Below are 21,636 nucleotides of genomic sequence, written 5' to 3'. Positions count from 1 at the left end.
TGAAGCCCTGCTGGATGACAGAAAATGATATGGTATCAGTGAAGTGAACATAACAACACATCAGTGTATAACTGCTAATAAAATACAGAATGTACTGTGAATATGAACTTATCTTTTAGTGAAGTCTGTCTTCTCTCTGTTTATCTAAGAAACTTAAGAATATAGTGGTTTTGCTCATTTCCATTTATAATTTGTAGTAGTTTTTTTAATAGTCAAAAAAAATTTTTTTTATAATAATTTCAGAAGTGCAGAACCAGTATACAAACAGCAGAGTTTTTGTCTCAAGAACAGTGTGCATGGTGTTATTCTCCAGGGTCCCGGTAACATTAAAGCAGAAATGTCTATGAAACCTTAATATCAAAGCAGAATGCAATTTATCCTTTAACTGTGTATATGTGTCTGTCTGTTACATATCACATTACAAATTGAAAAACAAAAATCAATTCTGCAGCCAGCCACTAGGGGGCGCGCCAGTCACGTATAAAAATTCCAAGGACTCCACATAGAATTTTTTCTTTACAGATGGTTGGGGCCATTGTAGGTAGTTATTAACGTGCACTGTTGTTTTCCTGACAACTATGATCCAGATCCTGCACATACTACTGATGACATCAGGACTTACTGTAAGTGACAGTAAATCACATCCTTTTCACTGTATGAGATGACCTCTAGTTGTGCTTCTGTCCTCTCTGTATCTTGCTCTAATTGTCAGCAAACGATGCTTAACTGATTTATCAGCTGTCTGATAAATCTGTCTACATTTTCTCTCTCTGCAAACTACCCCAATGTTGTGCTATCAGCTGTTTGAGGCTAGTAGTTAGCTATGTAAATATCTCCGACAGACACATGTCACTTTACTCCCTCCTGTTAAAGACATGGCACACAATGGCCGCTGGCCCCACCACCCAATAATTGTATGTGGATGTCCAGGGCCCCTGTCCACCAGCTGTGGAAAAAATGTACATGTATTGGAGAAGATACATCACTGAGGTCAACAGGTTAATGTCTGTGACATCATCCTCAGAAATGAGGTGGTGACCTTTGACATATTCGTGTGAACATCACAAGACACCCCGCATTCAGTGAGGAAACCTGTACCCACATATTAGTAGGAATAACATGGGTAACCAACCCATGGCTAACCTTTGTTTTTTGTCTGCAAATACTGCCACCTAGTGTTTGGTCTGTCTGTGGCAGTATGGGAAATTCTACAAATATACTTAGACGATCTTGCTGTGTAACTGTGACAGACATGTCATCTCAGCTTTGGCACATCTGTTACAAACAAGCCACATAAATGTAGCTCTATCACTGGAAATTGTCCTGACAAAATATTTGCCTACTGTTTTGCCAAAGGCCTGGCTGCATATTCTGAATGAGGGTTAAACAAACACCAGATGACACATGCTCAGTATTTCATATTGCACTTTATTCAGCTCTGAGGAGACAGAACTGGGCTGGGACCTCGTCACTGTCACAGATCAACACTTATTGCTTTCAGTCAGACTCACCTCAAGTATTCTTACACTGAAACTTTGTATTCGTATTTTCTAAATGTATCCAGGATCTGTGTGTTTGTGTGTAAAGCAACACCACAGGAAACACTGCACTTCCTGTCTGGCTTGCTGACATGGACAGAGGACACAGGAGAGAGTCGACACTGAGGTTTCATCTAACATTAAGGTGAAAACGTGAGCAAACGTACCTTTTATAAAATGAACAACATGATATCTTTCATCTCTTTGCACCATACAGTGACAAATAAAAGCATTCACATGTAAATGATATAGTTTCAGTGACTAATAATTTCATAGCATGGTGCTGGTCGTGGATATGCATCCTAACAGTGATGTAATGATGTTTTTAAAAAAATAAACGGCACAACAGGCGTAACACGAGTAACACGTTCTCCTCTCAAACTTCTGCCAAGTCATCAGTCAAGACTGGTTAAGTTTGGGCAGTAAATGTTATTTATTCCTCAGCACAAAGTTCACTGATGGCTTCATGGGTTCACACATTCATAATGTACTGCTGGTGTCCCAGTTTGATGTTTAAACTGCTCTGTTATACATACCAGCAGCCTGGCATGGGAGAATGTGTCTGAGATTCACTTGCTTTTAGATTAAATCTGATGTGTTTCCATTCATATCTATTTATGTGTGCAAGTAAGGACTGATGTGGAAAAAATCTGAATGTGGATCAAAATGCACTAAACCTTACAAACAGGCTGGAAACACAGTGGAACACCGAACTGCTTCTATCTCCAGAACACAGAGGCTGAATGGACTGAAGTTAAAGTCAATGCTACATAGGTCTGTTTGAAAATATATGTCCCCTTATTGTGCTGCCTTTGATGATCAAACTCAAGTCAATGGGTGCAGCTTTAAGCAGAGCTCTGAAATAACTCCTCTCTAAATTCATTGACTATAAATTTACTTGCCCTAGATTTAAACTGCTGATAATGGATAACTGTCCAAAATGTGACAGTACAATACATTACACAGTATATCTCATTGTGGCTGAATTGTGGAACCATGCAAAGTCCATCAATGATGACTTTGTGCTTGATATAAACCTTTAAAATGTCTTTGTTAGTATACTATGTGATTGCATTAGCAGTGCTGAAAGTGCAAAGGATAAAACCAACAGTGTAGTCCCATTAATACCCCTCTCAATACTACTATTATCATCTATTTTGTAAAGAAGTGACGTTTTCTGAAGTAACTGTTATGACTAGCTCATCAATACTTTAAATATTATATTTGAACAGGCAGACAGAAGAGGACAGCATATCCCTGCTCCTCCAACTATTAAATCATGTAAACTACTTACTAATGCTGAGACTGCAGGGCAGCACTGCACATGCAATCGCACACAGCCTTCGGGGGAAAAGTCACTTCCTCTAACAATCTGTTGGTGTCGGATAAACATGAAAAACAGGGTCACATGACTGGGATTAGGCTGACTGGGTCACATGATAAGGGTTCACGGTGAAGGGTGAAGTGAAAAAAAGGCCTCAGTGGTCCAGGATGCGGAGGTTTCCGGATACGATTTTGTTTTCCAGCATGGAGCCAGCTGGAATATCAATCCGATCCCCGTGGTTGGCAATGATGATGACGGTGCCCTGCAGAGAGGAAGAATGATGCCTTTAGTTTCTGTTTATGACATAGAGAGATACATTTTCAGTATCAGGATTTTATTAAAGCATTAAATGTAGGCTGGATGGCTGCAATCAGGCGTTTAGTGCATGTTGTAGGTCAGAGGATACAGCTCTGTACCTCTGACACATAAATGAATATGGACACTAACAGGGCTGCAAGTCAGACGTCACTCGAGGTTTGCAGCCTTGTTGATATCCCCAGCGTATCTGAAGTATTGTGCACCATCACTGTGTGCTCCAGAATAAATAATGCAGCAGTCCATCTGGGTTATCATGCTCAACCAAAGACACTTCTACATATTTAGAGTGTGGATTTTCCTGTAGAGGACCCACAAAGAGGCTTGAGCCAGAGCCAAAGAAAAACGAGCAATACCAAAAAATGAAAAAGATTGTGGTTAATTTACTCAGTAAAATGGACATTGCTGTGTATTTAACTGTCAAAAGTAACAAGCCTATTCTGTATAAGTAAAAAACCTTCCTTTATCACATCCAAATCTGAAGCCCTGAAACTATTTTATTTCACCAGCTTATAAGCAGTTTTCTACAAATATCCCCAGTAATTCTGAGTGTTTACCTTAAGAGACACGTTTTTCCCAAAGGTAACATCTCCAGACACTGTAAGGTGATCGAGCTCTAGCATGTCGGGGATGCTCTCGAATCGGGTCAAGTACTCCTGAACCTGAGCACAGAGGGACACAGGAGGGAAATAGGTGAGTAACCCCGACAAGCACAACAGGACATTAACATGTTGTTACATTCTTCACCACTTGGTGTCATTACTTTAGTAAAGGAGCTGCCCAGTTTGACATGCGGTGTTGTAGGAAACTCTCTCTTAGGGCTCATGGTGAGTGATCCTGCATCCAGGCTGTACAGGTTAGACATGACCAGCAGCAGGTCCGACGTGGTCTTGACGGGCAGGAAGCGGCTGCGAGGAACATTTATTCCCAAAGCATTGTCAAAGCATTTGATGGCTGCACCAACTGCTGTCTCCAGCTGGATGACATTCTGCCCGCCATCTAGTGTCTGATGAGAACCAAAAGAAAACACAGCAGAAGGACAATTAGTACTGATTCATCAGTATCACTAACAGGAGGTTCATTACACACACTGTACTTTAATGTTATTGCTTTAACCACACGGAACAGAAAACAAAGCAAAATCTACAAAAAACTGCTGGATATTCAGGTCTACCTCAAAGAGTTTTGCTCTTGTAATCTCGCCCACCCTCTTCTCCCATGGATGTATAATGTACATTAACATGTGAAACATGCAAAACGTGTTAGACCTGCCTTCAGTTTCATCAAAGTTTTAGCATGGCTGGAGGGATGTCTGTGTTGTTTGACTGGTCTGCCGCTGTGCTACAGACTGTGATTGGCTGAACTTCCACAGGACTCGACACTTCCCGTTTTATGAAACAAACTGAAGAACTATTGACATTTCATTTACATGATTTGTACTTTAAACCATCTAATTTGCATTAAACCATACTTTGACTTGCACACGATGATGGAATAGGATGGAAACATGGTAAGCACTGTGCATATTAACATGTCATTATAAGCATACTGCTAACATGGCTGAATGGGTGGTGAAGTTTCTTTAAAGGCAGTGACACACCAGGCTGATGGTTACTATACTAGGTGAGCATCTAAACCCATGTGTTTGCAGTGCTCTTTGGTTGATTGGGCATGATGAATATCATAGGGTAAAATAAGAACTCTTTCATAAAACAACAGATCTGAGACTCAGGTATTCGTTGGACTTACGCAACATTAAGCACTTCACTAATCACTAAGTGCCTCTTGCACACAGTTTGAACATGTATGGGGCTATAATGGAAGCTGACCCCAGTTTTACTGCTGCACTCTTACCTAGGTGGGACCACACACTTATGTAAGGCCACACAGCTATGGCCAGTTGCATAACACTTGGCTGTGTCAGAGTGCGAGACTGTAGCCAGGGGATGGAAAATTACTTCTATATGTCTAGGCTGAGAGGAGGTTGAGGTGCAGCTCTGAATTTATCATTTGCTTAACCTAAGGCTGTTTCTCTACTGAGAAGGACTTGTTGGGCCTCTGACTGAGCACAACCCAAAATAACACAAAGTCTCATTAAGTCAGATTTGTTTGCAGCACTGCTTTAACAGGACCACTTTGTCATCAAGAGCCTAGGGGGACAGTTAAGGACAAAAATGTGAAGGGAAGACACAGGGCTTTAGCAAATTAAGGGTGGATATTGAACATAAATGATTGAAGCATTGATTCCCTCAATGTGTATTGAAGTAGATCTTTTTTGCTGCCTCTTTTTTAACAATGTGTGCGAGAAGTCCCTATCATCTTTATTTTATATCTACTGAACACCTTCTCTCATAGCTTAAACTGGAGTGGTCTGTTGAGCCACTAGCTCCTGTACAAAATTCCACATCAACAAATCAAGAAAAAAAGTTGTGCAGGATGGCTCCAACATAGCAGACAGCTTTTTAAACATGTTTTCTTGGCAAGCTTTTTTAAGAGATATGATTAATTCAGAAGGAATGTCTCTGTTGGGAAGAGCAGAGCAGATCTGTCTCTTCTCCCCTTTGCACAGCTGTTTTTGAGGCGGAGTGTGGACAGATGATATTATTCTGGGAGGCTGGCTGGTCACTAAAACTGAGCTGGATGTCTTGTGCCCTCATTTGTCTTTAAACTGGCCAGCAGGCAATTACAAGGACGCCCATGTGTCATTACATGGCATCTATAATTAACTTGAAGTATTAGGAGGAGAGACACACAGAACAGGAGAGCGTTCCTCTGACTGAGCCCTGGGTTATGGCATTGCCATGGAATCAGAAAGTTAGCTCGAAGCTAAGATTGACGCCCCATTTTTTTTTAGCCGTCACTTTTTGCCAATTGTAAACCAACCTTGTATTATAACTGTAAATGAATAATGTCTCCACTGACTGCCTGCAACCTGCTTCCACAGAGCTCCCCATTCATGCTAAACATTTTTGGTCTGCTTGTACAACCCTCCTACCCCCACCCCCCTCCACCTGACTGCCAGCTTCTGACTATGCAATCTCAAGCTCCGCACTCCCACTCTGCACTCTTCACACCTCTCCATGTTACAAGACAGCTGAGTCCCCACCAGCAAGGCTGCAGGACCTGATGGGGTCAGCCCTCAGGTTCTAAAAGCCTGTGCTGCTCAGCTCTGTGCGGAGCTTTATCTGGACTTCAACATGAGCCTGAGTCTCCAGAGGGTCCCTGTGCTGTGGAAGATGTCCTGCCGAAAACACAGCGGCCCGGTGGTTCCTCAGACTGATATCACACTTCATGAAGACCCTGTAGACATTCATTTTGGAGCAACTCCAGCCAACAGGCCTCACTTGGACCTCTCCAGTTTGCCTATCAGCCCCAGTCTTTGTGTTTATTTAGTGATCCCTCAGTTTGTTTTCTTGTTTTTTTTTGTTCACCAACTGACCTTGGGGTTGACAATGATCTCCATATCCATGGCATTTGACTCCTGCAGCCTCTTGATAGCAGGCAAAGAGATCCACAGGTTGTTGGTGTTGAAGATCTTAAACTTCGAGACAGATTTGAATTCGTCCACATGGGCTTTGGGCACCTGGGCGATCTCAAGCAGACGCAGCTTTCCTTCATACTTGATCAGTGTGCCACCCTAAAAGTCACAGCCAGCATTTGTTACAACACATTGTTTTTATTTTCTTCCTTCTTTTTAAAACCACATCATCATATTTACATCTAAACACAGTCGAATGTACCTTAACATCAGCGCGCGTCTTGTCAGTCACCTCCATGACAAACTCACAGCGTTTCCCATTGGGCTGACTGACCAGGTGATGCAGGATGTGGAGGTCCACAGTGGCTCCCAGATTATCGATGTTGGAAACAAAGATGTACTCCTTGCCCTGTGTGATCAGGTGATCCAACAGGCCTGAGTTGTAGAAGCTGGCATAGATATCGCCATGACCAGGAGGGTACCAGCCTTCGGCGTTTTGCCCGGTCATGCTTAAGTTTGTGGACACAGGAAGGAGGGACTCCTTGTTGACGCGAGGATACCTGGACGAAAGAAAAGAGTTCACATTTTAAAAAACTAATTTTTATAATACCACAAAGCAGAGAAAGAACAACAGTATTTTAGTAACAGCGTGAAGCGCGCTCTCTGCTTTCTTAAGCTGCAGTGCTGTAAATCTCATACTGTTAAGCAGACAAACAACACAGGGAGAAACTGTGAAATCACTTTGCTCCACATCTAAACTAGAATGCTAAGTGTCATCTACTTTTCTTCTCTTCATATCAATGTCAGGACTTCAAACAGCCCCTGCAGGATGATAATTTTTTTTTTAGGGTTTTCCAAGAAGAAAGATGAGGCAAGCAGCCAAACAGTCCAAGCCGTCATCTGTGGGTGCATTAAACTGATCAAAGGTTTTCTGAGAAGGATCCACGTCAGGCTGAGTTAACAAACTTCCTTGTGAGGAGCCTCACTGAGTGGGAGCCGGCCATGTTTTTGGCAGATGCAGATGAGGTGGTCAGGTGAGAGGCGCTTTTTTTAAAAATGGAGGATTAATTTCAGCTGGAAGGATGAGTGTTTTTGATATGACTTCATGCACTTCAAAGGTTTTATGTCCTGTCAGATTCAAATCAGAGAACATTTTTTTTGTAACCTCAACAAAAATGTTTCTCCATTCTTGGATCCATTTTACTGCCTTAGCAGAAAAGTGTTTCTTTACAAAGACAGGAATGTCCAGAACTTTTTCTCCTTTCTAGAGCTAAGGTGAAATTTTATTGTGTGTGCATCCATAAAGAAAAACTAGCTGAACAACATTAATGGCATCCTCAGCTGAACAGTTGTGGGGACTAGTTAAATAGAAAATAGTTCCTACATGAGTTCTCAGAACAAGGATTGTCTGTGGTTTCTGGGAAGAAACATTGCTGTGCAGTTTTTCAGATGTTTTTTTTATTATGAGCACCACAAGCCATCTAGTTCCATGGGTAATTTGGAAAAAAGGCTGAAATATCTGCAGACTGATGTCTCCAAGACTCTAACCCTGAACAAAACAAACATCCAACAATTCTGAAGAATAAACAAAACTGCCAGTCACAAGAAAAAATAGAAATATTTGGAATGGAAATACTGAAACTACATTTAAAAACTGAAGCCACATGTTGACTTCAGATTGAATTGTATCTTTATATAAAATAAGTCTTGTGTATTTTGTGTGCTTTTGGCAGAACATGTTGCAATGTTTACAGCAACGCCTATGTGTTGTTTTATGACTTACTGCAAGCTCACCGTGGGCTTTAGTAAAGCGCACAGTGACACCTGCTTTTGTGTGAACCGAAACACAAGACGCCATTTGTGTTTTAACACAGAGTGAAGCCCTTCACATGAACATATTGTGGACTCTCTTATTCTAAAGTTTACATGGTATCATTTTGAGTATTGAGTATTTTTTTAATCAAAAAGGAAGATAAGGCTTGGAAGATAATTACAGTAAACTTGATTTTCTTCTTCTTTGTAGCTGTTGTTTTAGATAAAAACGTGATGAAACACGTTGAACTCATTGTATTTTTGCTCTTTGCTTTAGCAGGTAACCTGGGAGTTTTGTTTTCCCAAAAAAAAAAAAAAAAAAAAACATCATTATAATGACGGAACAGTTTCTGGATTTGTCTGATACATAAAGCAAATTGTTTCCCTAGTCATTAACTGGAACACCAGATAATGTGACAGTGTAGCTGAATTTAATTTGCCTTTTTATGGATTACTGTCACGACCTCAAGCACAGACTTCTCTTTGTTCTCCTATTGATTGACATTTAAGTGATTCAACACACAATCTCTCTGCTGACATTAAATCCGCAAGTTACCACGCCGCGCTCCCAGAATGCTTTGTACTACACTCCTTGAAGCGCACACAACATACAAGTGCTCTAAATAATTTAAGGGAAATAGTAAAAAGCGAGTTTCACTTGACTGACAGATTAAAGACACCAAAGCATTATTAGCTGTTTCCATACATTACATGAGACTTCCTGCTGTTCTTGACAGTTTGAGTACAGAATCAGAGGCAGTACACTCATATTAATTATTAATATTAAAGGAAGCTGAGTTCATTCAGTACATTTGTGTTCAATATTTTTAAGTGGTGGTGAAAGTATCTTAATGAATGTGTTAACAGGAAAAGCTTGCTGTGTTACTCAGACAGGACAGGATTCACCTGCTCTGGTTGAAGGTGTGTATCTTGACTCGGTGGTGTGTGTACTTCTGCAGGATCTTCTTTGTGTCTTCATCTGTGTTGAAGGAGTTCATGAGGACCAGAGGAACATCTGTGTTGTAGGTCTTATTCAGGTGCTGAGGAACATTAAAAAGAACATAAATAAGAAGAGTCTCAGCTTCATTCAAAGGTAAAGAATGACTGAGCAGCAGTGCTGAGATATACGTGTCTTACTTAACACCTTAATAATTATTACTAAAACAAGTTTTCATTGATGTGGACGGATAATGGCTGTATTAAATATTTAACTCTTATTGCTCATCTGCAGTAATCTGCAGTGAATTGCCTACAAACGATGCAGAGGAGACCGTTGCTGTTCTGATTATCAAAAAGGATCGCCTCAGATTCACTAATGAGGTCCATCAAGTTTCACTACTGTCCCAATGTTTTTAAAACTGTAAAATAACGTATCATAATAAACAGAGCAACAATTCTGATCAGTCTGTATGCAATGCACGAAAACATGTTTGAATCCCTTGGTTGAAAACTAAGCAGAACTGACAGTGTTTCTGTATTTTGAGCGTGCGATTAGAATGAATACAAAGGAGGGAGCGAACATCTTAAGAGAGTGAAGCGGCTGTTTTACCAAGATAAGAGAAAATTAGACAAGAGGAGGATGTGATGTGGGATGTGAATCGTTGGGGAGAAGTTGATGTGAGGGAGAAAGCTGAATTTACAGCCTGTGGTGGAAAACAATAAAGGACCAGGCTTTCCTTAGTGGAATCATCTTTTTGTCATTAACGAATCAGGATGAGTATTCTATACTAGTTAGCTTAAAGCATTGGTCGCTCAAGTGTACAAGTTAAGGGTTTTATGGCTCTGATGGAGAGATGGGTTCTGTCTGAGATTTTGAGGCTTTCTGCTTATGTGGCTGCAGCTGGGATTAGCCAGGAGTTAGGCAGATGGAGAAAAGCTAAAGCCTCCTGTACAGGGCTTTAAAAGTGCCTTACAAGAAAACTATGGGTGACGTGCCAGAACCTTTGTCCATCTTTATTTATAGAACATGCTCAAAGCTCACTGTTGTTGGCTCTGATGAACAGACCAAACTCCCTCCACTGCAACCCTTTCAACTGCAGTCTTCACATTGCTAGAAAGCAGCAAGTCTTCAGCAGCCAGATGGCGCCATTCCAGTTTTTGTCTGCTTTCACTGGTCCAATATAAATGTGCTGGAGGCAAAGTGGTGGCTGAGAGAGGCGTTCTCACACAGGAGATGTGGTTCTGGGGGGTTATGGCTGTGTGTGTATTGGGGGGGGGGGGCGGGGGGGTCCATGTTCTCTCTTTCACAATAGGCCGATTCAGTCTGCAGGTAATCTGACCAGACCTGAAGAGAAAATGGAGAACAGTGACTCTGACACAGAGAGCAGGGTGCTGGGAGGCGAGACGTGTCCAGTGACACTGTTATGAAACACACACACACACACAATTATTATACAGACCCAAATGTCCTGTATAAACACAGTTACACAATATTATAATCACTAGCATCATTAGTCATGGGTCCCAACAAGTTATCTCACTCTAATTCTCCCTTAAAGCTGCTTCAATACGAGATGTTGTGATTACTGCTTAATTTGTATAAATGAAGTTAGGTGCACTGATGCTGGGGGGAATAAGGTACGGTCTGGCTCGAATAACCACACACATGCCTCTCCTTCAGCACATTGCAGCCTCTGTTTCCCTGCCAATCCTGCAGACCTGCTTGCCTGCACATAAACAGATCCTCTTTCACTACAACTCCCCCCACACATCACACTGAACTCCTTTCAGAGGCTCTTTTTCCAATTAATATGTCCATATAAAATAAATAACAAGATACAGTATGCATGCCCCGCCATGACAGGCAGGAAAGGCGAAGGCATGTGCTTGTAATTTTCTCAGAGCAATAGGCCCACTTTCTGAATATCAGGAACAAACACTGCACAAAGTAGATGTTTGTATTACATCTGAATATATATCACTTCCTGCTTCATCTCAGCCACATCATGTGTGGTACGGCAACTGAGTTAAGCAACACCCAACCGTCTGAGCCACAGTGTGAATGTGACTTATAAAGGAAGGCTGTCAGCTGTGTTTGGAAGAGTTCAGATTAAAGCTATTAGTTAAGTTTTACAATGAGCCGCAACAAAAACACAACAGAAAGAAAGAACACAGAAAATCCTGCATGATCTGATCCATTGTTGTCTGCTCTGTTACTGCAGTGAGAAATGTTCAACTTGTTCTAATGTCTTCCACACTCAGAATTCTGAACTCTAGTGAACTGGGCTGGAAAAGCATCAAGGACACCAACACTCATAAAACATTATTGAAAAAATACCTAAGAACTGATAACAGTCAAATGGATATTCAAAAAAATATCAATTTACACTCCATTCAAATTCAAATTCGAAATAAAACCTGCATTCGTAAAATAGCAGACTAAACCTGCAGTTCCTGAAGCAGCCACTTGAGGCTGTTATCAAATGTGAGTAAATCACCATAGACCTCAGTTTTTACAGCAGACATTAACATGTTTAAAGCCTTGTTAAAAAAAAACAACTGTGATATAAGTTTATACGTTTATAATACCAATAGGGGGATAAAATTGTACGGCAGAGTTTGTGTACCTCTATCTGCTGCACAGTGAGGTCCAGAAAGGTGTTCTCGTTGCGGACGCTTATCAGGCTCTTGGGGCCTTTACATCCCATGCTGGTGCCCAGACCACCATTTAGCTTCACCACCACTAGTTTGTTCAAGCTGTTGGCCACGTTGTCCGGCAGGCCTCTCACAGCAATCTTATCATAGGGCTGGATCTGGAGGAGAGAGAACGAGAGGTGAAAAAAACAGCAAGGCTACGTAAATGTTTATGAGTTCTTTCTCTCACAGATCATCTGAGAGAAATCTCAGCTGCAGTCATTTGACAATTCCTCTGGATTTTTCTGGTGCTTTTCTGTGTTTTAGAGGAGTTGAGACTGTAACAGCTTACCATTGTGGGCTGATTACTTACCAGCTGAGCAATGAAATGAGCTGAAGTAATGTGGAAATGTCAGAAATTGTTAAATTGATTTGCAGAAATGTGCTGTTTTGAAGCAAGAAAGGAACTTTACAGGCAGGAGAGAAAAGGCTAGTCATGCTGCAGATAACAGTGCTTAATACCAGCACAGCCAGGTTTAAATGTTGTACTCTGCACTTCTGCTGACTTATTGGATTATAATGTGTGTGTGTGTAAATCCACACTATTGGATCAATACTGCTGCTCTCACATCAGCCTATTCACACATCGTGTCTCGACCTCTTTTATTCTCCACCACGGAGCATGAAGGGATGATATGAAAACTAGTTAACATTCTGCTGCTAAATTCCCAGGTCTGACATTGTAAAGTAAAAATTGTTTCTATAGCAGCTCACAGCTTTCCCACTGCTGTGGAATGAGCTTCATTCTTCCACCAAAAACCATGTAAAACTGAGCACTTTGTAAAAGCATCCAAGGACACTAAATCCTAACCAGATGTTCCAACAGATTTCTAGATGCAACTGAAGATCTTGAGCTCTGCACACACTTCATGTCAGTGCTGTGAGAGGCAGATGTCGTCCTGTGTCCTGTTCCTGTCAAAAGTGACAGTGGACACACAGCAGCCACTTGATGGAAACAAACACTCTTCGTCTGCTATTCAGCCCACACAAAGGACGAGGTTTCAAATACAACAAGCTCAGCACAGCTGCTGCTCACACTCTGTCTGGTCCTTGAGGAGGCTGTTTCCTCGGTTGTGTGTTTAGATCCCCCATCCTAGCCCTGTACCCCCGGAGGGAAATGGCTTCCACACCCAGATATTCATTTCCCTTTCTGGACAATACAGATGGGCATTCCTTGTGTTTTTCTTTTGTACTTAACCTCTGTGTGTGTGTTTTCTCTGCTAAGGTAGCACTACACTTTGTGGGTTTGTATTATGTTTCATTGCACTATAGAGACGTCCAGTCCAAACTGCTGAAATGGTTCCTGCTATCAGGAGGAACACCACCTAGAAATCCACAGTAACATGCCCAGTGTTGCACAATATGTTAATCAGAGTCAGTGGAGAAGAGAGGATATTGGCACTGGGGAAGGACAGGGTTGAATTCCATAACGAAATATTTAATTTAATGTTGACCTTGCTGCGGTGCTTAGAAAGTTAGTGTGCTGCTTCCAGGATGTGGTGCTGGCCTCTGTTGAGAAGCTATCGTCTTGCATTTAATTTGCATGAGTAAACTAACTAATACAGACACACATTGTTACGGCCTAAGACAGTAATCTGTAAAAATGTACTACTACTATTCCACTGTGGCTTGTGCCTCAAATACACTTCATCTGATCCCAGGAATGTTTAACCATTGATAACTCCAGACATCGAATTTGAGTAACACCTAGTGATTATAAAATTGATAACACATGGAACCTGCCATACTGGTGAGGGTTTTATATGTATTGAGTTTTTGCATTATTCACTCCCAACAAATGAGAGAAAAACAGACGTGATTTTAAAAAAGTGAAATAAAAAACATCCATCTACTGTTAGTGAGCATTTTTCTCTTACACACTCACCACTATCATCTCCATTTAAAGATATTTAACATGTCCACAAACCACAAACTTTTCCTCAGGCAAACAAAGCAACAATGCACAGAATCAATCATATCACACATTGAAAGTATGACCTTTTACAGCGCTCAGTGCCGCGTGCATTTAACCCTCTAGGCGGGATTGTGTCTGACATTCCAATGTTTTTTTTTTTTATTACAGCCTGCGAACAATCTCGAACGTGAGCTTTAAATACTCTGGGCTCAAAGACAGACTGTTAAAATGGAAAGGTTTCTGTGTGTGTGTTGGGTATCAGACTTTTTACAGATTACAGTTTTAATGGATGAATCTCAGTAGGGTTTGTGGTTCATGTTGTGTTGACTTTGTGTGTTTTCTTTTAGTATGTCTGCTATCAAAACTTTGTAAACAACTTTATAATATTATTGATAACAGAAATCCATATTAGGAGGATGGATCCTTTTGGTGGAAGAAGAGTGTCGCACCATCATCACCCTGTTTGTTTAACCAGCCTTCCTTTAAATCTGATGCTTGCACTACATTTAATGCAAAAAATAAACGAATGATCAGTAATCCCTGTCAGTGCTACACCTGCCATTACCCAGTAATACAGCTGCTCAATGATTAACTTGAGGGAGACTTTGAATCCAGGGGCTTTTCAAGACTTTGCTTTAAATCTCACACACTGTCTCATTTTCCCCCCATTTCCATGTGTCACTGTTTCTATTTCACTTAATGTTTCAGTTCTTGCCTCACCACTTACTCCAATCATCTCTAATCCTCTCTCTGGCTCAGTCACTTTTTATGTAACGTCTTCCTCTCTTTAACATTCTACATCTCTCCTATGAGTTTGTAAAAATAATGAGCTCAGAATTAGAGAGTGGTGCTGTGTGTGTGTGTGTGTTTAGTTAAGATTCCAGCAGCAGGCAGAAAACTGAGGTTGGGTATGTCAGTGTTTAGTGAGAAACACACCAGGCAGCAAACAGGATGACCCAGTGTCACTTAATAGGAAGAAAATGTGGAGCTGACATTTTGAACCTGCAGAACCGGTACTGGTAAACATCTGTGGAAAATTATTTTTAGTTTTGCACAATGCTTTGCTCACAGTGAATGAAGCAATAGTCTCAGTATTACTAAAGAAGTGGCAGGCCACATCAGCTGTAAGTATTGTGCAACAGTTAGATCATTGTTATGGCCATAAAGTTACATATGATGTCCTTATTTATAAGAGGAAATAATGTTGAAAATATTGTTTTTTTTAATGTCATATGACATCTAGTAGTAGAATATAATGTTAAAAATGTCACATGAAGATTGTTTTATGTGTGTCTCTGATGTTTTCATTGGTGAATTTGAAGTCAGCTGGTTAAGTTGTGGGATATGAAACAAACTATTGCTAGTAGCCAGGCTACTTTCTATCTTCATTTTTTGTCTGATTGTGTTACTTTATACACACTGGAAAGTTACTCTGCTTTCAAAGTTCTTCTAGTTTGAAATGCAGCCTGCAAACCAACACTCAGAGTCATGTACCTGCTGCCCCATCTGCTCACTGGCTATTCTCAAGTGCTGCTCCTAAGTGCACAACAAAAGCTCTGACTGACACAAAACGCTGTGTTCAGACTTCACACACCTCCCCCTGAGATAGAGCCGAATTGGATAAGTTTACCACTTTTACCTCTGTTAAAACTTTTCAATGGTGTTACTTTGAAGCTGAGAGAAAACAGGAAAACACAGTGTCCAGGAAACTCGAGGAGAGCACTGAAGGAATCCCCTGAGACTTGAAAAGTAAGGAAGACCTACAAAATGTGCCTTTTTTCCCCCTGTGAAATAGAACAAGCAGCCCAAAGACACACTGATGACTCCGCACTTTGACTGACTCTGTAAAGTGACTCGACTCACAAAGACACATTTCGTCTTCTGGGACAGGAGACCGTGACCCATCTCTTTACATTTACATCTGAATAAGAACTGCAGTGTTCTGGGAACAATGGATTTGTAACAGAGAGGAAAATGATATCACCATGACTCTTACAGGAAAGAACTTTTTCTTTTATCTTCCAATGACTGAGTGCAAAGATGGGCTCATGCAGATAAGAAGTAGGTCAGATAAGAAGTTTTTTTTAACAACATTTATAGTGATGCATAAACAATATAACCAAGTTATCAACGAAGCATTATGGGAATAAAACAATAGAGTGATGTCTTTACTGCCACAAAACCCAATTTAAAACTACAATTACAAACAACCCCCCTCTATTTTTGAAGATGGACTTCAGCCAGAAATGTCAGGGCTGCTACAGTTCAGACTGTAGCTATATAATTAATCAACAGCAGATATGACGCTATCACACTGTGTAACTTTGATGTGACATGTTATCAGGGAGGCACCTTTGTAACTGGCCATAAAGGAAGCAGCACTTTCCATTTACATGGAATCCTGAACTAAGCTGTGTTTCCTGGTTGTGTGTGTGTGTGTTGTAAATATTACTCAAAACTTACTTCCTGGATTGTGTTTCACCACCTCGCCTAACCCTACCTCTGTATACCGCTGCACTACAGCAACCCACTGCCATTCCTCTCTGGCTTATTCCCTCACACACAACACCCCAGCACACAAACCATACTTACAGAGTCCTCAGGAGGTCTTTGTATCTTGCTCCACTCCACTGACGGGCCTTTCACCTGCAGAAATCTGTGGAAGAGATTGTTGAAGCCCTCAAAGTCTTTTTTGGACACCTGAAAAACACAGGGGGGATTTATTTTTAACTTTTATTTATTCTAGAAATGCCAGCAGAGATTTGCCAGTACAGTTCTACCCAATCTAAATCAATGTCTGAACACACATTTTTTTCAAACTTCCACTCCTTGTTGGGAAGAAAACATTACTGTCTTTTATTGAACGTCCTCTGTCTCGTAGCTTTGGTATATTGGAGGCGATGGTTAAGAACTAGAACCATCTGGTTCTGCTGTGTTCTTGAAAGTTAAAAATGCAAAACAGAAATGCAGAGAATGTGTGTGGGCATCTGGAATAAGACTGAAGAGATGTGAGAGTTTAATATTCCCATGAAAAAGGCAGCAGAGCACCGTTTGTGTCTGCCTTTTCTGCGGAAAACTTCCCTTGAGCACAGGATGAGTGGACATTTTAATAGTTCTCTTGGAAACTACAACTTCTAAAACACCCACACAACAAAACCTTGCCATTTTGCTGCGCCAGATACTGACGTACAGCTGACGTAAAAAAAGACTTCTTGCATGTATTTAGACTGGGGACAAGTAAAAGTGTGTGTACTTTACAGCTTTGTGTGCACAAGGCTTTTCAGCCTGCGCTACTGTTATTGCACGCAGCAAGTACAAACGCTTATTCTGTGAACACACAAGTGTGTGAATTACCAATCACGCCTGTGTGTAACCGGCTCTCCCTTCTGACCTTGTTAACGTTATGTCACTACTTGTAATTCATTAGTGCCTGGTTAATGTCTGAGGGAGGGTCCTGGCCTGTGTGTCGCTGTGCACTCAGTTAAGCCACTTCTAGCTTTATCTCAAGGTTGTGTAACACTCAAAGGAAATGCAAAGTTTTTACTACTTTTCAGGAGAACATTTGGATTTTACTCATAGTTTGCTGCTGTGGACTGCTCTTCTCAGGGGTGATTGATAAGTCTGTGGCCTAGAAAGAGCAGATGAGTTGAACCCCCCCCCTCTCCATTTTGACAATGACAATGTTTGTATTGCAGCTGTAGACCACTTTCTTGAGGTCCAACAAAGAAGGGATATGTATGCGCCAAGACTGCTGGACTGAGTGGGTAAATGTAGGAGTGGGGCAATGTTAAAAAATTGACTCCCTCTACACTGAGCCCTAAACTTAAAACCTGATTTACTACTCAGAGTATGATTAAAAATGGGTAGAATGGGTGTTGTTTGCTTATGCTTTAAATGAAATACTTCATGAATGTGTGTGTGTCTGTACTCATGTAGGTGGAACCCTCTTTGCTGCAGTATGTGTCACTTCTGTGTTTCCCAGCATTGACGTAGCCCACCACCCCTTAAAATCACAACCAGATGTTCAGGCAGACACACACACACACAGCGTACCTCTCTCTCGGCCCCTGTGGTGGTGTCCAGCAGTTTCTCCAGCTCAGCGTGCATGGAGCTCTCCAGCTGCTGCCGCATCATTTCCTGGAACTGAGCCATCCCTCTGTTGGCCACTCCTTTACTCAGACCTGGGCAGGGAAGATAGTGAAGAGGGTGTTAAACTGATGCAACATACCGTACTTGATTTCTAGTATAGTCTGGATCTATTTTAATAACTCAAATTGCCTATTAATGAACCTGTGGTTATGGGCTCCTAAAAGTAAAATGTAAAAGCTTTTTTTTAATTATTCATATCTTATACATCACCATGTTTATACTTTGGTACTTAGAATCTGTGGTGATTTGATGTGTACGTCACTGATGTACCTACTATCACAAGTAACAACACCCACGTGATTATAGTGGGTCAACGATCCTGTCCACAGATAAGGATAAGAAACTGGTGGAAACCTCTACTGATGGACGTGTGTGTCACTTCAGTGTCTGATGAGAAGTTAATGTACAGCTTATAAATGTAACAGTGACAGTTGCTAGGTGATGATCTAAACAGAAGGTCAGACAGCAGATCACTGCATCGGAAATTAATAGTTTGTCCACACGTTTAGTTTTTCTCTGAAACAATATCCTGTTCAATAATTTTTTTTTTTAATTACTTCATACAAGCCTTCCCTGCCTCTCGGTGTGTTAATAAATGCTTATCAGATACCAGCACATTAAAAGCACAGGTTTACTCTGGCTGTGTTAAAAATAAAGCAATCAAACCTAAGGCAGTAACACAGCTGTGTCAACATGACCGGCACACACGGTCCAATTAAACACTTTGATGAAAGGACTGAAGTGGTGTGATTATACCTGTAAAAAAGCAGGTCTGATCCTCATTATTGTTATTTACAACCAGATGGAATAGACAGTCCTGATCAAGTTTAAAATCACAGCAGACACTTAAATATATTTACAGAGCCTGTTCTTCCAGCTGTGTAGAATGTTTGCTGGATATACATTGTCTGTTTAATGGCACATTATTTGCAATACAATACAAACCGAGAAGTTAAACATACTGGTTTGACACTAGTATGCTTAACTTCTCGGCTTGTATTGTATTGTTCATACTGGTTCATACTGGTTTGATACTCACAGAGCATTCCAGTATAATTTATGACAGAGAACCTTGTTAACATGATTTGTTGGTAAGAAGTTAAAACGTTTTCAGAGATGTGAACACGTGTCTGCCGCATGACACCGGCATGCCTTGGAGCATTTTTTGTTTAGATTCCTTCCAGGATTAGTTATCAAGTACAGCAACACAGCCAGTGGCAAGAAGTAACCTTAAATATACTACGATCTGGCACACAGTCTAGAAAATGACAACAGGAAAACCAACCAGAAAATGCACCGTTAATGTGGACTGATGACAGCAGTGGGGGGAAAAGAAGGATTTTCACATTCTGCTTAATGAAGACTCAGTAGACCCTTAGCCTTCACCTTCTAGTGAGGACCAGGTTCAGGCCAATATCCTCAGAGTGACTAAAACTGCGATCATAGATTGACATTTTCAGATATGCTGATAACTCATTTAAACTGTTCACTGGTTCTCAAACATCCACTAACCCACTTTCTAACCATCCATTAAAGGTTCTGAATGTTGGGATCAAGTGTGCCATGACATCAGCCACCACTGGCACATCTGGAGCGCAGTGTTAAGTCCTCAGCAGAGAAAGCACTGACTAGATGGGACAGATCATAATTCACTTATGATATATTGTATTGATCTTTGGTGTTTTCGTGAATTGTATCATATAATTTTAAGCCCATAATCAAAACAATATAGCCCAAATTAATTTGTTAATAAGAAATTCTTTCAGTACTTTATGTCTTAGTAATTTAGTTTTATTATGTCTTACTGAATTATTTCTTCTTGTTTCAAACAACACCAAACAAATGGAACTGGATTATTGCAACTAAAGCTGATAGCTGATGGATTATAATCCAGGAAAATTTATAAAAAGGAGAATAAATAAACAGAACTATAAACAGTAAACCGTCTTTCACAGCATCACTTACCTTCTACATAAAGTGCCATGGTAAGCTGCCAATAATTAGCGACCAGTTGACCAATAAATAGTAAGATAAATCCAAACCGGAGCAAATGGAAACGCTTCAAGTTAAAGATTCACGGTGAAATCATCGAGCACACATCCCGGTAAAAAAAGTTTCCTTGAGGTGTCCTGAAAGCCTCATTCATTCGCTCCGAGGTGAGTCCTTTCACCGCTGGGGCTCCGGAGGATAAAACATCCTGTCTGCCTCATGTACTCATAAATGACAAGGACACATTCATCCGACCACACGTCTCTCTGTGGACATGAGCCAAGCGTCGTCCCTGAACGAGGAGCTGGATCTTTTTTTTTTTTTATGGCTCGCAGTGCGTCTGCCTGCCCCCCTCCAGCACCACTACTGTAAAACCACGTCACACATATATCCCAACCTCTGCTCACACTTTCCTTCCTCCCCTCATCCTCCTCGTCCTGCCTTCGCTTTTTTATTAGCGTATTGGCACAAAGTCTGGGGGTTTAACCTTCTTTTTATTCCCCCCACACCAGACTTCAGCAGACACACTGTCAATTATTAGAAAGAAGCACGCTGCAAAGCATGGTCGGAGGGCTCCACAGGGACGAGGATGCGGAAATGAATGATGGATGGATGGATGCTCTGCCCTCCAGAAACAATGAATATTAACGCACGTACAGACGGAAAACTAAAATCTACAGCGAGTCTGTGAACACAACACGGAGACAAACAGCGTCAAATGTCAAAAGGACACCGAGCTGCAGAAAGATGAACAAAGGACAACACCGACATGAACATGAAGTGATTTTAGATATAAAGGCATGTTCTTACTGTGTGACTGTGGGATGCTGGCGGAAGAAAAGTCGATGGCCTGAAGGACCCGCAGGTCTAAAGAACTGCAGAGCAGACAGCGGGTCCGCGCTGATTAATAAATAATCACCGGAAACCACTAGCGGCTGCTGTTTCCTTTCCACATCGCTTAATTAAAACCCCCCAAAAAAGTAAAGATCTTAAAAAGGTGATCAGTTTGTTTGAAGATATTTCACACTACATTGCCATTCCAGGAAGGGGCGAATGGGAACGTCGCAAGAAGATGGCAGCCAATGAAAAGACAGTTTTCCTGGTACGTAGATTTATCAGCCAATAGAAATCTGCTACGTGCAGTTTGGGTCCTGACAATTCCGGGTTGAAGAAAGCTCGAAATGTTGTTAAACACGAAAGATACCATATAGTTGCACCGACCCCTTAAACTGTGTAACACATCTTTTTTAAAATGTGTAACACATTTTAAATAGCGGTGAATATTTTGTATACATGTAAACTGACGGGATTTATCTGTGCAGCGGTCATTATTCCACTGTGTCACCAAACTCAACCCGATTCTGTTGCACTGCTAGATCTTTATTAATCAATGTATTGACTGTATTTATCAGCAATGACACATATTGTGAATTTAAATAATTATTTATGTTATATAATTATGTCTGATGCTGTTGAGGAGAAT

At 41.0% G+C, this 21,636-nt stretch overlaps 1 protein-coding gene across 2 annotated transcripts; it reads right to left on the bottom strand.

Moving 5' to 3' along the window:
- Positions 1-1,408: 1,408 nt before the first annotated feature.
- ugp2b (UDP-glucose pyrophosphorylase 2b) lies at positions 1,409-21,224 on the bottom strand. 2 transcript variants are annotated; one of them, XM_028423076.1, is made up of 10 exons: positions 20,964-21,224; positions 18,069-18,196; positions 16,608-16,715; positions 12,034-12,219; positions 9,374-9,507; positions 6,918-7,215; positions 6,617-6,814; positions 3,941-4,183; positions 3,735-3,839; positions 1,409-3,124 (listed from the first exon to the last, which is right to left on the bottom strand). In XM_028423076.1, exons 2-10 carry the CDS (start codon positions 18,165-18,167, stop codon positions 3,017-3,019), a joined length of 1,479 nt encoding a protein of 492 aa, XP_028278877.1. In that variant the 5' UTR covers positions 18,168-18,196; positions 20,964-21,224; the 3' UTR covers positions 1,409-3,016. The 2 variants fall into 2 exon arrangements, with proteins under 2 accessions (XP_028278877.1, XP_028278876.1); XM_028423075.1 differs by lacking the exon at positions 20,964-21,224 and adding an exon at positions 20,130-20,528.
- Between the last annotated feature and the right edge of the window lie 412 nt (positions 21,225-21,636).

This window comes from Parambassis ranga, chromosome 15, assembly GCF_900634625.1.
Source record: "Parambassis ranga chromosome 15, fParRan2.1, whole genome shotgun sequence".
NCBI lineage: Eukaryota > Metazoa > Chordata > Actinopteri > Ambassidae > Parambassis > Parambassis ranga.
The sequence above is the reverse complement of the archived record's forward strand: the minus strand, read 5'-3'. Positions and strand labels throughout refer to the sequence as shown.